Source organism: Balaenoptera borealis, assembly GCF_965194805.1.
Source record: "Balaenoptera borealis genome assembly, chromosome: 20".
Lineage (NCBI taxonomy): Eukaryota > Metazoa > Chordata > Mammalia > Artiodactyla > Balaenopteridae > Balaenoptera > Balaenoptera borealis.
In genome coordinates this window covers 19,686,811-19,704,412 of record NC_138879.1, presented here as the reverse complement: position 1 = coordinate 19,704,412, position 17,602 = coordinate 19,686,811, and the positions used below count along the sequence as shown (strand labels likewise).

The following is a 17,602-nucleotide window of genomic DNA, read 5'->3' as shown; positions in this document are numbered from 1 at the left end:
GGCCCCCGCTTGCCACAACTGGAGGAAGCCCTCGCACAGAAACGAAGACCCAACACAGCCATAAATAAATAAATTAATTAATTTAAAAAAAAAAAAAAAAGTGTAGGGAAACAGGAATTCTCAAGCACAGCTGGTGGGAATATGTAAACAGAAAAAAAATGGGTAAATAGAACCATTCTGGAAAGCCGTATGGCAATGAATATCAAAGGCCTTAAAATATCATTAATTAACATTTGCATCAATAATTCTACCTAATAATTAGCCCTGTTTCTGAAATGATAAGAAATGTGCATAAAGATTTACATACACAGTTGTTACTCTTGCCACAATTATCAAAGGGAAAAGTTGCAAATAGCTTAAATGATTAATAATATGAGATTTTTAAGCAACTTAGAAGTAAATTATATGATGAACGCTAGGAAATGTTAAAAATGACATTATCAAATATACTTAAGAATACAAGATAATGAAAATGTATATGTTTAAGTGAAAATGCAAGTTATAGAACCGTATGTACAATGTGATTCCAGTGATGTAATAAAATGACAAACAAATGTATGAAAAGTGACTAGAGGGACATATGTAAACATTAATAGAGAATTTCTCTTGATGATAAGATTATGGATAATTTGTTTTCTTTATACTTTTCTATATAGTCCAAATTTTTAATGAATATGTATTATAATATTTTATGATAAAAATGGAATAATAGCATATTTCTCCATATCAATGTAAGTTTGATCTTCAAAAGTCTGAAAACTAAACTAATACAATGTCACATGTCAATTATATATCAATTAAAAATTAGTTAATTTTTTTAAAGTTCCCAAAGCTAAAAGAGAGTTACTAAAATTAAGTGCTCTTTAAAACAAGAATAGTTCATCAGATCAGTTGGTAACAGATAAAGGTAAAGAGAATAAAAACTGACCAGCGACCAGCGCTAGAGAAAAGACCTACATACTACAGGTGTACTGTCATGCATATTCCCCTCCAGGGCTGGTGGAATTATAGTAGCAGAAGCCTTAGGTGATACCTCATAAAGCTTGTGTTCCAGTGACAAATAGCAAGAGTAATCAGTTCAGATTTAGCAAGGAACTCAAATAAAGGTTAATTAGGAAGATAAAGACTCTTTACAAGCATCTAAATGTCAAACCAATCAAAGGATAATGGGTATATTAACATAAACAAGAACCAGGAAAGAAGCCCTCTGGTTGGACCAACACCCATTGGAGAGGGTATATAAGAGCCCCAGAGCAAGAGGAGACATTCACACCTCAGGAGCCTCATCTTTCTTTAAGCCAAACCAATAAAAACCACAGATTCCCAACGCCATGGCTTGCTGCGCTCCCTACTGCTGCAGCGTCCCCACCGGCCCTGCCACCACCATCTGCTCCTCTGACAAATTCTGTCGGTGCGGAGTCTGCCTACCCAGCACCTGCCCACACACGGTTTGGTTACTGGGGCCAACCTGCTGTGACAACTGCCCTCCACCCTGCCACATTCCTCAGCCCTGTGTGCCCACCTGCTTCCTGCTCCACTCTGCCCAGCCCACCCCAGGCCTGGAAAGCATCAACCTCACAACCTTCATTCAGCCCTGCTGTGAGCCCTGCATCCCAAGCTGCTGCTGACCGATGGCTGCCTCGCTCAGTGCCTGACATGGGAAGAGTCAATCCAGAAGTGTTCACCTGTTTCAGTACCTGCAACTAATTGGCTCTGCTTTCGAAGTTGGAACAAGGAGGGTGCTATCACTGACAACCCCTGCAAAAAAGAAACCGAGAGACTTTCAAGGTCCATGTAGCGGATATCAGTAAACAAGGACAGTTGGAATAGGTGGATGCCTAATACGTTTCCCAAAGTTGTTCAGTTCCTTCATTTTAAAGTGTATCTTTCTTTGGGTGCTTTGGGAATTCTGTTTCCAGTCTTGAAAGGTATCTTTCTGGAAATTGAGGCGCTTCTTCATGATTATCCTAATAAATTTTACGTCTCTGGCATAGCACAAATGTCTACAATTACTTCTGTTTATTTTTATTAATCCATTAAATGAATTTCTTAATTCCAAAGGTCAGCACTTTAAGAAACAGAGAACATCTGCAAAACTGAAAAGGGTGGCAGTACAGACAAATATTTCTTGCTTTTGTTGTTCTTGTTGTTTTAAGAAAACTAAATGGCCTTGCATATAAAATGGTCCAACTGGGACTTCCCTGGCGGTCCAGTGGTTAAGACTTAGCCTTCCAATGCAGGGGGTGTGGGTTCAATCCCTGGTTGGGGAGATAAGATCCCACATGCCTCGCTGCCAAAAATCCAAAACATAAAACAGAAGCAATATTGTAACAAATTCAATAAAGACTTTAAAAATGGTCCACATCAAAAAAAAAATCTTTAAAAAAAAATAAACCACAAAAAAATGGTCCAGTATATCAGCATAATTTCCCTGACTTGTCCTCCCCACAAAATGGTTTAAGGTAGGCTGGGAAATACTGAATATGATCCAAAGACCAAACATGATCTAATATATCAACTAATCCAGATGCCTGATCTATTTGTGCAAAAAGATAATAACAATAATATCATTCATTCAATAAACATATTAAATACCTGTTATGTACCCTGTATTTTACTAACCCTGCTAAAAATGAGCTGAAGGTGAGGTCTGGAAGGTGAGGCAGATACACACACAATACCCACTCACTCCCTCATACAATTAATAACTATTTAATGAATGCCAGGCTTTATATAATAATAAAAATATAAGTGCTCTACCAGTAGCATTAGTCAAGTGCTATAGTACCACAAAATTGAGAAAAATTAGGAAATTAAGATTGATACCCCAGTGATAAAGAGAAGAAAGACATAATCAAAGGTAAATTGACTGGAGCTGGAGATCAAAAGAATATGGAAAAGAAGATGTAGTCAAAGATAGATTAGGTAGTAGTGTTATGTCACCAACTGAACATGGGAGCAGAGATGGAGGAGAGAATTAAAAAAGGAAATACTGAGTTCTGCTCTAGACATGTCAAGACACAAGTGGCAAATCTAAATGAAGTTTAGGCAGCTAGAATTTGCACAATAGTGTTCTAGAAGGAAGAAGATGTATGCGGGGAAGTGCAGAAGTCTGAGTAAAAGATCTTGTCAAGTACTTGCAGAAGGCTGGGTTGCATGCACACAGGATGAAATTCCATGAAGTTAGCATAGAGTGGCTGCTGGGGGATAAACAGCTGAATGGACATACCAAAAGTCATTCAATACTAACAGACTGAATTTCCAGCCTATCCAGAGTGGGAAAACTCTGAGTACCTTAGGCATTCAATTGATATTCCAGAAGAACACCCCAAAAGAGTAAGGATCACAGCCTTGAGTAAAGAACACACCAAATTATTCCTGCCCTGGAAAAGCCTAAAATCAAGCCTGAGAAGATCAAGAGGATCTTCCAGTGATTTAACTTCCTGTCAGAACAAAACTCAACACTTAAAACTCTGCAACATAATTGATATTTCCTAAAATATATCATCTAAAAGGGACAGCATATAATTTAAAATTTCCAGACATGTGAAGAAGCAGGAAAATCTCATCTATAATCAAGAGAAAAAGCAGCCAATAAAAATAAGTCCATAGATACATAGATGTTAGAATTAGCAGACAACAATCTTAAAACAGATATTATAAATATTTTCATGGATTTAAAGGGAAAGATGAACAATATGTGAAAGAAAGAGTGGACAAGATGAGGAATCTCACCAGAAAAAGTGAAATTTTAAAATTCTGCTTAATAAATAATAAATTAAATTTAAATTATTTAAATTAAGTAAGAGAGAAGCAAATGAAAATTCTAGAACTAAAGAGTATAGTCAAAAATTCAATAGATGTCCTTAATATCATAATAGAAACGGCTAGTTAAATAATAATCTAGTAATAATCAAAATAATCTTAAAATAGAACAAACTTATCAATGTTAGTTGAAACTAACTAACTAATGTTTTAGTTAAAACTAAAACATTGAGAAAACTAAAAAGAAGAAAAATGAACAGAACCTGAGCTTCTAGGACAGTATCAAGTGGTCAAACATACATGAAATTGGAGTTCAAGAATGATAGGAGAGAGAAAGTGGGCAGAAAAACTGGGCGGAGGGGAAGCTGAAAATTTTCCAAATTTAGTGATATATTTTATTAACCAATAAATTCAAGAATCTCAACAAATCCCAAGCAGGATAAATATAACTTAAACACACACACACACACACACACACACACACACACACACACACACACACACCCCATCTAGATATATCATAGTCAAACTGCTGAATTAACAAAAATTAATAGAATATCTTTTAAAAGATGAGGGGGAAATACATATTAAAAAGAGGGTAGCAAAGAGAAAAAGAATGTCTAATTTGTATTCAGTTAAGAACTTTTAGCCAAAGTGTTAAAGTATAAAGAGAATTACTAAAATCAAAACCAACTCTGCTCAATGAATAATAAATCCTAAGAGACTATTCTAATCCATGTATCTAAAGTCTCCAGGTTTGGTTTTAGTTGTTTGTTTGTTTTTCCATTATCAGCTATCTAAGGAAGTAGTGCTGAGAGTTAGAAAAAAAAAATCATTTATTCTGAATCATGAAAATTTTAACTTTGTCAGAATAATGGGGTTTTTTTCCCCATAAATATCTTAAAGATTCTGCAGACAGTTTGTTCTGTACACTTTTTTAATGAAATAAATACCACAATTAAAGCCAGGAAAAGTGAAAGTTGGAGATAAAATTTAAGAGAGAATCCAAAAAACTTATATCTCAAATCCCTATCCATTCAGTACTGCACCAGGGATTTTATCCAATGGAACTGCTGGAACCTATACTATAGAATTTTATTCCCAAGTTCCAGTATTTTTAATTTTCATGAAATTGGCCCTTCAAAATTAAATAAGTAAGAAAATAAGAGAAAACAGTTTCCATGCCCCAGAAGAAAAGCCTTCTGTAGCTTCCTTGTCCCTACTCTGAAGTGTCATAAATGAGGGTTTAGTTTCCTGAGAGACTAAAAGATTATAACACAATTTGCATTTCATTCTTATTAGAGATACAGGTAAAAAATAGTATCCCTGATATAAAAATGAGGCATAGGAAATGTGGAGAAAGCAAGTTTCAGGAAATCAAAAATCCCAAGTCCATGTCTTGAGAATCGATTTCTATTTTGGCCTAGAGGGCAAAAATGATGCCCATCAGTTATGTAAAGTGACTTTTCAATTTGCACACAGGCAGGTATGGTTCATACACACACACTTTAAACCAAGTACACACCTCACCCCACCATGCGAGCACAAAAAGCATCGCAAAGATTGCTAATCGCACAGAACACTTTTATGGTGGTGGCACAAACAAATAAATGACATTTAAATGAGTTGCAATATTAATTTTAAAAGAAGACATAAACAGTTTTCAATGCACAGGATCAAAATCTGCAGGAATGTTATTTTCCTCATGTGTAATCAGTTGTATCTACTATTACTGATTGGCCAAATTTTCTTTTTTTCCTTATTCTGTCAAAAGGACAATGCTTCCTACGAAGATTTTCTGAAACTAGTATTTTATCCTATTGGCACATGGAGATTGTGTCCTTATTTAGTAACCTGAAGTTATGCCTCTTTTATGAGGCATAAAACTCTTCTTCAGCAAAAAGCAACACTAATGAACGTTCATATGAAAACTGGCACCAGAAAACATCCGGTGCCTTCTGTAAATAGCCATTTGAGGGGCTCTAGAAAAGTCTCAGGAAGGAATGAGACTTTTGAAGGCAGGCAATCAGTGTTTTGCAATTAGTCTTGTCCTTCACTTCTGATAGGATGGCTTCTGACTATTCCTCCACTTGCTGCTCTTCTGAGTCGGGTGTCAGGGCTTCTGATCGGGCACTCGCTTCAACCTGTTCCGTGGAAACCACTTGTCTCCCCAGTGCCTGTGCTACATCCAGATGCCAGGCCCCCAGTTTCCTATCGAGGTCTCGCGTGCCAACTGGGTGCCTCGCGCCGTGCTGCTTTGCTGGGAGTTGTAATGTTCCGTGCTCGGTGGGGAACTGTGCCTGTTGTGAGGATGGCATGTTCAACAGCAACGAGAAGGAGACGATGCAGTTTCTGAATGACAGACTCGCCAAATATCTGGAGAAGGTGCGGGGGCTGGAGGAGATGAATGCGGACCTGGAATGCAGGATCCGAGAACCCTGTGAAGAGGATGTCCCCTTGGTGTGCCCTGATTATCAGTGTTACTTCCACACCATTGAAGATATCCAGCAAAAGGTCTAGTATCTCATTGCCCGAATGTTTCACCTTCCCAGTCTGTGATGCACTTTATCTTTATACTACAAGAGGCTGCTCTATGGAAGGAAACCAGGTAAAGGTGAGGGACTTCCCAGAGGTAATGTGATGTAGAGGAAAGGGCACTGGACAAAAGGTTAGCAAACATCAACACTAGCCCCTGTGCTGCCACTAATTAGTAAGTGACCATAATAAACTCATTTACCTCTGAATTTACCTTTATCAGCTAGAGAATGAGGAAAAACTGTGTTATATCTATAATTACTTCTGTATGCAACACGGTACGTGTACATTATTTTTAACATAGATATTGAAATGTCATTTTTTTCCACAAGTCACTTTATTTTTTTAAATTAATTTTTATTGGAGTATAGTTGCTTTATAATGTTGTGTTAGTTTCTACTGTACAGCAAAATGAATCAGCTATACATATATCCCCTATTTTTTGGATTTCCTTCCCATTTAGGTCACCACAGTGCATTAAGTAGAGTTCTCTGTGCTATACAGTATGTTCTCATTAGCTATCTATTTTATACGTAGTATCAATAGTGTATATGTGTCAATAAAAGCTTTTTAAATGTCATCTTTTTAATCATATAATTTTACCTAGTAATTATGTCCTTTTCTTACTGATGAATTTTTATTATCATGGATACGGATATAGTCATAATACAAACTACCTCTGGAGAAAAACTGGAGTTCGATGGCCAAGGAATATTGCAAAATGTCTTAGGTCATTAAAAAAACTAAACCTTTTTATTGCTCTATTTTGTCTATAAATTGGCACTCCTTTTTTCTTCATGAAGTGACATGGTTAATAAAAGCAGGCTGAAAGCTATTTTATATTTTCTTATAAAGACTTTTAAAAGATAAACAATGGCATAGCTGTTAACCATGTACATATGTGGGTTTCTTTCAAAGAACCATTTATGACATAATAACTTACTTCCCAGATCTTGTGTACAGAGGCAGAGAATTCTAGAGTTGCTGTACAGCTTGACAACTGCAAACTGGCTGCCGATGACTTCAGGTCAAAGTAAGTTTAATTTGAATTTGAAAATAGTTTATGGTGCCTCTTTCTCTCCTTCTCTCACGTACCTACACACACACATCACAAGTATTCTCTATATAATATTTTTCAAGCTAAGAATGCTCACAAAACTTGAATTTTTCATGATTTGGGGTGTAGAAGAAATTAAGGCATGTGGGTTCCTTGAGGTCATGTGTCACTCATCTGTGTGCCCCAGCACTTTGCGCAGTGTCCTGCAGAGTAAGCGTCGGCTATATCTCTTTTGCTGTGAAAGGTACGAGTCTGAACTGTCTCTTCGCCAGCTGGTAGAGAATGACATCAGTGGCCTGCGTGGGATCCTGGGTGAGCCAACCCTGTGCAAATCCAATCTGGAGGCCCACGCGGATTCTCTGAAGGATGATCTCCTTTGCTTTAAGAAAAACCATGAAGAGGTGAGGAAAATGGCAAAATCACTGAAGGGATCTAAGAGTGACAAAGTTAAACTGGTAGAGCTCATGTTGTGTATATAAATGGAACTTGGGTAGATGTTGCTTAACGTGGAATAAAATTACTCTAGGCAGTCTGATCATTCTGGTGTGTCTCTGAATGTAAATATGAAATGACCACTGGACAGTGCCAGATGGAGGAACCAAACCCTTCACCTGCCATTACTTTTGGGGAGGAGACAACTCCACAAATGGCTTTCCTGGATGCTTTATGCTACTCCTAACTCTAATCCAATTCATAAGGTATGAAAATCAGGCTGATAATCACAGCACCACTGTGTGTGCCACATTAGGTCCTATAGAGAATACCTGGGTGAATAATAGCTGAGCATTCATCTTGCAAGAGGCACAATGCTAATTTAAGCCTCACAATAACCTTATGGGGTAAATCCCTTTACTGACTCCATTATACAGATGAGGAAAACTGAGAGATTAAGTAATAGGAGGTCATGCAATTTTTAAGCAGCAAAAGTGGAAGCTGAATCCAAGTGGTTCAATCCCAGAACCTCTTCTCTTAACCACACTAGGACCCTGGAGCACATATACATTTCCTCTCAAATGTTTTTGATCCTCTGTAGGCTACACAAGTATGTTTCAGGTTGCAGTGGTCATAGTGGTAATGATAACACTTACTACCCTTAAATTTTTTCCAGACCGTGTTTTAGATACTTTATATATATTTACTCATTTAACCCTCCCAAACATCCTATGAGATAGGTACTTTTCATTCCTCATTTTTTATAGAGTAAAACTGAGGCGCAGAGAAGCTAGGTAATTTTCCCAAAGTCACACTGGAAAAAAAGGATAGAGCAAGGTTGAAAAACAGGCCATCTAGCACCAGAGACTGTGTTACAACAGCTTTTTTTACACTCTTTTCCTTCTGCAGACAGAATCTCTGGAATGCACCGTGGCAGAAACCGAGGCCCAGTACAGCTCCCAGCTGGCCCACATACAGTGCCTGACTGATAATGTGGAGAAGCAGCTGGCCGAGATCCGCTGCGATCTCGAACGGCAGAACCAGGAATAGGAGGTGCTGCTGGACACCAAGGCCCGGCTGGAGTGTGAGATCAACACACACTGGGGGCTGCTGGAGAGCGAGGACTGCAGGCAAGTTCCACACAATTACTCTCAAAATCCCCCAGAGTCACAAAGAGACTCATGTAAGACAATCCTGTTTCCCCAAGATCTGGCCAAGGTCAAACCTCCTTAATGTGTTAAAAGATCTTCTTAAAGAGTGACGAAAAGCAGCGAGGCTAATCACATGACAATAGAAATGTTCAAAATATTCCAAAGTTCTAAAGCAAAAAAAATATTACATATGACATTTCAAGCTGGGAGTCTCCCTTTGCTCCTGTCTTCCATTAAAGGAAACTCAAGAACACGCATAAGATGGCATTTGCCAAGTGAAGAAAATACATAAAACTTATTCAACTGTTAATGCTTCAGTGAGCATGAAGTGACAATTCTGGGTCCAGGGATAAAATAGGCTTCAGTCAAATGTTACTCTGCAAAGAGTGTTCTTCAGAACATAATTTGCTGGGCAAATTTTAGCAGATTTTTTTCTGAGTTGACATTTTATCCAGCTTCCCCATATTAAGCTTAGTTAAAAACGGATTTTCCACAGGCTTCCCTGTAACCCATGTTCTGCAACAAGCATGTCAAACAACACTTGTGAGCCACGCTTGGCAAACATAATTTGAACAATGGAAAACTGCTGTACATGAAGGTTAAACACCCAGGACGGCAGATGGAGGAATGGAAGCCAGCAGCGTCCTGGAAAGGAGATGGCGCTTCAATCAGGGACATCCAAACTTGAAACTCAAGTCAAGAAGGCTTTCATATTCTAAATTTCTCCTCTAAGCATCCACAATGTATTTATGTTTTATCATTTCCTCTTCTGCTTGCTTATTTGTGATATCCTAGGAGTTTATAAAGCTTTCTTGCTGATCTCCAAATAAAATGTTTTCATTCCTTTAGCATGGTAAATACAGCCTTGTAGCTTATTACTGTTTTTTTTTTAAATTTCAGCTTTATTGAGGTATAATTGACAAATAAAATTGTAAGATATTTAAAGTATACATCTTAGTGATTTAAGTTTTGTATTTTGGGATCTTGTTTAAGAAACCTTTCCCCATCCTAAGTCACAAAGATATTCTCCTGCTTCTTCTTCCATTAGCCTCATTGTTTTACATTTCTATTTGTAACTTTAAGCTATCTGAAGTTTACCTTTGTATTTAGTGTAAGGTAGGGATTTAACTTAATTTTTCATCATACTGTAAACCAGTTTTATCAACACACTTTCTAAGCAATCTATTCTTTCCTCATGAAGATGGCTTTGCCACCTTTGTGGTGCTGCCTTTCTTGTACATCAAGTTCTATATACAATCATCTGCTACTGGACATTTAGGATATAAGAATAAATATTCTCACACATTTAAACAGCAAAGTAGAGAATTTCCAGAAAGATGAAGTAGATGTATATTTCCCCATTCCTCTTCTTAAGTATGGCTAAAAATCCTAGAAATCACATATAAAAACAAATAAAAGCAGACTCTGGAATGTGGAAGAAGCCAAACCAACTAGAGTCCTTGATATACAAGGAACAACAGATGAGCTCCCTGGGGTTTCTTTTTGCCTCATATATCCTGGAGTTGGAAACTAGAGAAACCAACAACCCAGAAACACCAGCTGGTGCAGACAGAAAAAAAAAATGCTCTAAGAAGAGGAGAGTAAAGGGAGGTAAACAGAGGTAAGGTTTGTATAGTTCACTTGAACTGATAAAACGTCAAGCCCAGTAGACCATGATAAGTTATATATGTATAATACAACACCTAGAGCAACTACTTAAAAAGATATGCAAAGAAATACACTTTAAAACATTATAGATAAATCAAAATAGAATTCTAAAATGTATTCAAGTAACCTACAGGAAGGCAGGAAAAAGAAAGAAAAATGAAAGAAAAAAACAGGGAACAAACAGAAAACAAAAAATAAAATGTAGACTTAAGCCCTACCATATCAATTACAGCAAATGGAAATGGTTTAAACACACCAATTAAAAGGCAGAGATTGGCATAAGGAATAAAAAAGCATGACACAATTATATACTTTCAACAAGAAGCTCACTTCAAATATAATGATATAGGTAGGTTGAAAGTGATACAAATGAAATTATTTACGAAACAGAAACAGACTCACAGACCTAGAGAACGAACTTATGGTTACCAGGGGGGAAGGGAGGACGGAGGGATAGATTGGGAGTTTGGGATTGACACACATACACTCCTATATTTAAAATAGATAACAAACAAGAACCTACTGTATAGCACAGGAAACTCTGCTCAATATTCTGTAATAACCTAAATGGGAAAAGAATTTGAAAAATAATAGATACATGTATATGTATAACTGAATCACTTTGTTGTACACCTGAAACTAACCAACACTATTAATCAACAATACTCTAATATAAAATAAAAATTAAAAATTAAAAAATTAAAAAATATAAAAAATTAAAAAGAAAGTAAAGGGATTGAAAACAAAACAAAATACATGATTATTCATAGAAGTTTTATTTGTAATAGTCAACAACTGCAAACAACGAAAATGTTCTCAAGATCTCAAGGTCATTATGCTGAGTGAAAAAAGGCAGTCTCGGTCATATACTGTATGATTTGACACACTTGAAATGACAAAATTATAGAGATGGAGAACAAATTAGATATAGCATGAAGGAGATCTTTGTGGTGGTTGAACTGTTGCACATCTTGATTACAGTTGTGGTTACATTAATCTACACATGTGGAAAAAATTATATAGAACTAAACAAATGCATTGTATCGATGCCAACTTCCTGATTTTACAACTGTACAACAGTTGAGTAAGATATAACCATTGGAGAAAACTAGGGTACATGGAACCTCTCTATACTATCTTTACAACTTACTGTGAATCTATTGTTTTAAAATTTAAGAGGTTTTTTAAAAACACAGTAGAAAGCTGAAGAAAAGTTCTTCTTTTCACTTTTTTATTTCTATTTTTTCGAGCACTAAGAAATAAAGCACCTAATAATAGTTAATACACGGTAGGTTTAAAGAAAAACCAAGTTTGAGACCTAAAATTTTATGCTAGATGTTTTTACATAGCACTCTCCTGATTTAACAACAACAAAAAAGTAGTGAAAATACTCAAAATAAACTAGTGGAAGTTTATTTGTTCTCTGAATCTATGAGTCTGTTTTCATTTTGAGTTTTTTTTTTGTTTGTTTTGTTTTGTTTTGTTTAACTTTTTTTTAAAAATTAATTAATTAATTAATTTGTTTTTGGCTGTGTTGGGTCTTCGTTTCCGTGCGAGGGTCTTCTCCAGCCGCGGCAAGCGGGGGCCACTCTTCATCGCGGTGTGCGGGCCTCTCACCATCGTGGCCTCTCCTGTTGCGGAGCACAGGCTCCAGACGCGCAGGCTCAGCAGTTGTGGCTCACGGGCCCAGTTGCTCCGCGGCATGTGGGATCCTCCCAGACCAGGGCCCGAACCCGTGTGCCCCACACTGGCAGGCAAATTCTCAACCACTGCGCCACCAGGGAAGCCCTGTTTTGTTTTTTATATTCAACATATAAGTGAGATCATATGGTGTTTGTCTTTCTCTGACTTATTTCACTGAGCATAATACACTCTAGATACATCCATGTTGTCGCAAATGGCAAGATTTCATTTTTTTATGGCTGAGCATTCCATCTTCTTTATCCATTCATCTATCAATGGACACTTAAGTTGCTTCTGTATCTTGGCTATTGTAAATAATGCTGCAATGAAGATGTGGTTGCATATATCTTTTTTAGTTAGTGTTTTTGTTTTCTTCAGGTAAATACTCAGAAGTGAAATATCTGGATCACAGGGCATTTTATTTTTAATCTTTTGAGGAACCTCCATACTGTTTTCCATAGTGGCTGCACCAATTTATATTTGTCCACAACCCTTTTCTCCACATCCTCATCAACACTTGTTATTTGTTGTTTTTCTGATGATAGGCATTCTGACAGGTGTGAGGTGGTATCTCATTATGATTTTGATTCACATTTCCTTGATGATTAGTGATGTTGAGAATTTTTTCATGTGCCTGTTGGCCATCTGTATGTCTTCTTTGGAAAAATGTCAATTCAGGTCCTCTGCCCATGTTTGATTGGGTTGATAGGGGTTTTTTTGATGTTGACTTGTCTGAGTTCTTTGCATATTTTGAATATTAACCCCTTATCAGATATATCATTTGAAAATCTTTTCTCCAATTCATTAGGCAGCCTTTACATTTTGTTGATGGTTTCCTTTGCTGCACAAAACGTTTTAGTTTGATGTGTTCCCATTTGTTTATTTTTACTTTTGTTTCCCTTGCCTGAAGAAACATATTAAAAAATATATTGCTAAGACCAATGTCAAAGAGAGCATACTGCCTATGTTTTCTTCTAGGAGTTTTAGGATTTTAAGTCTTACACTTAAGTCTTTAATCCATTTTGAGTTGACTTTTGTATATGGTGTGAAAAAAAGTGGTCTAGTTTCATTCTTTTACATGTCACTGTCCAGTTATCCCAACACCACTTACTGAAGAGACTGTCTTTTCCCCATTGTATATTCTTGCATTCTTTGCCATAGATTAATTGACCATATGTGTGTGGGTTTATTTCTGGGCTCTCTATTCTGTTCCACCAATCTATGCTTCTGTTTTTGTGCCAGTACCATACTGTTTTGATGCTGTAGCTTTTTAGTATGGTTTAAAATCAGGGAGTGTGATACTGCCTGCTTTGTTCTTTCTCAAGGTTGCTTTTGCTATTTGGAGGTCTTCTGTGGCTCCATACAAAATTTAGGATTATTTGTTCTAGTTCTGTAAAAAATTTCTTTGGTATTTCTATAGTGATTGTATTGAATCTCTAGCTTGTCTTGTGTAGTATGGTTATTTTAACAATTTTATATCTTCCAATCCATGAAAGATTGCACAGTCTTCAGTTTCTTTCATCAGCGTCTTATAGTTTTCAGAGTACAGGTCTTCCACCTCCTGATTAAGTTTATTCCTAGATATTCTATTATTTTTGATGTAATTTAAATGGGATTGTTTTCTTCATTTCTCTTTCTGATAGTTTGATGTTAGTATATAGAAATGCAACAGATTTCTGTATATTAATTTTATATCCTGCAATTTTACTGAATTCATTCATTAATTCTAATAGTTTTGGGGTAGCATCTTTAGTATATTCTACATATAGTGACAAGTCATCTGCAAACATTGACAGTTTTACTTCTTCCTTTCTAATTTAGATTCCTTTTACTTCTTTTTCTTCTCTGATTGCTGTGACTAAGACTTCCAATACTATGTTGAATAAAAGTGGTAAGAGTGGGCCTCATCTTGTTCCTGATCTTAAAAGAAATGCTTTCAAATTCCATCATTGAGTAAAATGTTAGCTCTGGATTTATCATATATGACCCATATTTTGTTGAGATATGTTCCTTTTACACCCACTTTGTTGAGAGTTTTATAATAAATGGATGTTAAATTTTGCCAAAAGTTTTTCTACATCTTTTGGGATGATCATATAGTTTTTATTCTTCTGTTTGTTAATGTGTTGTATCATGTTGATTGACTTGCAGGTACTGTACCATCATTACATCTCTGAGATAAATCCCATTTGATCACGGTATATGATCCTTTTCACGTATTGTTGAATTCAGTTTGCTAATATTTTGTTGAGAATTTTTGTATCTGTGTTCATCAGTGATATTGGCCTGTAATTTTCCTTTTTTTGTGGTGTCTTGTCTGGTTTTGGTATTGGGGTGATGTTGGCCTCATAGAATGAGTTTAGAAGCATTCCTTTCTCTGCAACTTTTTGGAATAGTTTGAGAAGGATAAGCATTGACTCTTCTTTAAATGTTTGGTAGAATTCACCTGTGAAGCTATGTGGTCCTGGACTTTTGTTTGTTGAGAGTTTTTTGTATTATTGATTCAACTTCATTATTGGTAATCTTCTGTTCATATTTTCTATTTCTTCCTGATTCAGTCTTGGCAGATTGTACATTTCTAAGAGTATATCCATTTCTTCTAAGTTGTCCATTTTATTGGTGTATAATTGTTCATAGTAATTTCTTATGTTCCCTTGTATTTCTGTGGTATCAGTTGTAACCACTCCTCTTTCATTTCTGATTTTATTTATTTGGGGCCTCTCTCTTTTTTTTCCTGATGAATCTGAATAAAAGTTTATTGATTTTATCTTTTCAAAGAACGAGCTCTTAGTTTCATTGATCTACTCTATTGTGGTTTTATTAGCCTTTATTTCATTTACTTCCACTCTGATCTTTATTATTTCTGTCCCTCTACAAACTTTGTGCTTTGTTCTTTTTTTCCTTGTTCCTTTAGGTGTAAGGTTAGATTGTTTATTTGAGATTTTTCTTGTTTCCTAATGTAGGCTTGTATTTCTATAAACTTCCCTCTTGGAACAGCTTCTGCTGTTTTCTATAGATTTTGGATCATTGTGTTTCCATTTTCATTTGTCTCAAGTATTTTTTGATTTCCTCTCTGATTTCTTCAGTGACCCATTGGTTGTTTAGTAACATGTTGTTTAGATTCCAGTGTTTGTTGTTTTTGCAGTTTTTTTCTTGTAGTTGTTTTTAGTCTCATACTGTTGTGGTTAGAAAAGATGCTTGATATGATTTCAATCTGCTTAAATTTATTGAGACTTGTTTTGTGGCCTAGATCCATAGATCCATGTGATCTATCCTGGAGAATGTTCCATGTACACTTGAAAAGCATGTGTATTCTGCTGTTTGGGAGTAAAATGTTCTGTATACATCAATTAATTCTATCTGATCTAACATGCTGTTTAAGGCCAGTGTTTCCTTGTTGATTTTCTGTCCAGATGATCTGTCCACTGATATAAGTGGGGTGTTAAAGTTCCCCTTTATTATTGTGTTACTGTCAATTTCTCCCCTTATGTTTGTTAATATTTACTTTATGTATTTAGGTGCCCATATGTTGGGTGCATATATATTTACAATTGTTATCCCTTCTTGTTGGATCGATCCCTTTATCATTATGTAACGTCCTTTTTTGTCTCTTGTTATAGTCTTTGTTTTAAAGTCTATTTTTTCTGATATAAGTATTGTTACCCTAGCTTTCTTTTCATTTCAATTTGCATGGAATACTTTGTTCCATCTCCTCATTTTCAATCTGTGTGTGTCTTTAGATCTGAAGTGAATCTCTTATAGGCAGCTTTTATATGGGTCTTGATTTTTTACCCATTCAGACACTCTGTGTCTTTTGATTGCAGCATTTAGTCCATTTACATTTAATGTAATTATTGGTAGGTGTGTCCTTATTGTCATTGTTTTGTAGTTCTTTTTTATTCATTTCTTCTTCTTTTGCTCTATTCTCTGGTGGATTTGAAGACTATTTTTAGTGTTACGTTTGTATTCCTTTCTCTTTTTTGTGTGTGTATCTACTGTAGGTTTTGGTTTGTGGTTACCATGAGGTCCATATCATATATATATATATAACATATATAATATATATTTGATCATTATTTTAAGTTGATAATCTCTTAAATTTGAATGCATTCTAACAATCCTGCATTTTTACTCTCCCTCCCCCAACATTTAATGTTTTTGTTATAGTTCACATCTTTTTGTTTTGTGTATCCCTTAATTATTTATTGTGGATATAGATGATTTCACTAGTTTTGTCTTTTAACCTTCCTACATCTGAGCCTTCAGCAAGTTGTCATCTTTTTGTAATGGTAACATCAAAGATCACTGATCACAGATCACCATAACAAATATAACAAAAATGAAAAAGTTTGAAATATTGTAGGAATTACCAAAATGTGACAGAGACATGAAGTGACAAATGCTGTTGGGAAAATGATGCTGATAAACTTGCTTAATGCAAGTTATCACAAACTTTCAATGTGTAAAAAATGCAAAATCTGTGAAGTGCAATAAAACAAGGCATGCCTATACATGTAACCTTCACATTTAAGTGTTTAATCCATCATTAATTAATTTTTGTGTATAGTGTGAGGTAGAGCTCAAGATGTATTAGTTTTTGCTATATAATTATCTAATTAATTGAGCAACATTTATTGAAAAGGCTATCTTTTTCTCATTGACTTACTTTGGAATCTTTGTCAGAAACCAATTGACCACAAATTTGAGTCTATTTCTAGACTCTATATTCTTTTTTGCTGATCTAATTGCCAACACTTATGCCAATATCAAACTGCCTTGATTATAGTAGCTTTATAGTAACTTATATGAATTTACACTCCCACCAGAAATAAATTAGAGGTTGTACACAATACAATGTGTCTGTTATCAAACTTTGACTTTTTTTTCAGTCTGTTAGGTGGAAAAATAAAATGATATCTCAGTGTAGTTTAAATTTACATTTCCTTTTTTATTAGTGACATTGAACACTTTTTCTAAGGCACTTTTAAAAGTTCCTTCCTTATTTTCCTTCTGATCACGTCTGTGGTATAATTGCAGATGTTCTTTCCCAATTTGTCATCTCTCTTCTGATTTTATAGGTTTTTTTTTTACCCATGCACAAGTTATTTGATGTTAAGTTTATAAGTTTTATATGGTTTCTTAATTTTGAGTCATTATTAGAAAGGCCTTCTGACTGCAAATTTATAAAAGGATTTTCCTATGTTTTCTTTTAGTACATTTTTGATATTATTTTTTCATATTTGAATTTTTGTAAATTTGTGCTACTATAAGGCATTAGGTATGATTCCAACATCTCTTGCCCTTACCCCAA

The 17,602-nt window shown here is 35.5% G+C and overlaps 2 protein-coding genes and 1 long non-coding RNA gene across 15 annotated transcripts in view; 2 read left to right on the top strand and 1 right to left on the bottom strand.

Annotated features, from left to right (window-relative positions):
- LOC309619297 overlaps positions 1-17,602 on the bottom strand; it is a 388,116-nt gene that overhangs the window by 158,453 nt on the left and 212,061 nt on the right. The window lies entirely within an intron of this gene.
- Positions 90-4,240, top strand: LOC309619290 (keratin-associated protein 3-3). Its single transcript, XM_082374355.1, has one exon. The coding sequence runs from the start codon at positions 1,332-1,334 to the stop codon at positions 1,626-1,628; it is 297 nt and encodes a 98-aa protein (XP_082230481.1). The 5' UTR covers positions 90-1,331; the 3' UTR covers positions 1,629-4,240.
- Positions 4,242-11,886, top strand: KRT40 (keratin 40). The gene is given in 5 exon segments (XM_082374458.1): positions 4,242-6,279; positions 7,251-7,333; positions 7,602-7,830; positions 8,648-8,836; positions 8,840-11,886. Coding segments are annotated over 5 exon segments (1,131 nt in total). The 5' UTR covers positions 4,242-5,832; the 3' UTR covers positions 9,023-11,886.

Bases quoted from the DNA above. Each gene is read 5' to 3' on its own strand.
- LOC309619290 (XM_082374355.1), top strand. From the start codon at position 1,332: ATGGCTTGCTGCGCTCCCTACTGCTGCAGCGTCCCCACCGGCCCTGCC.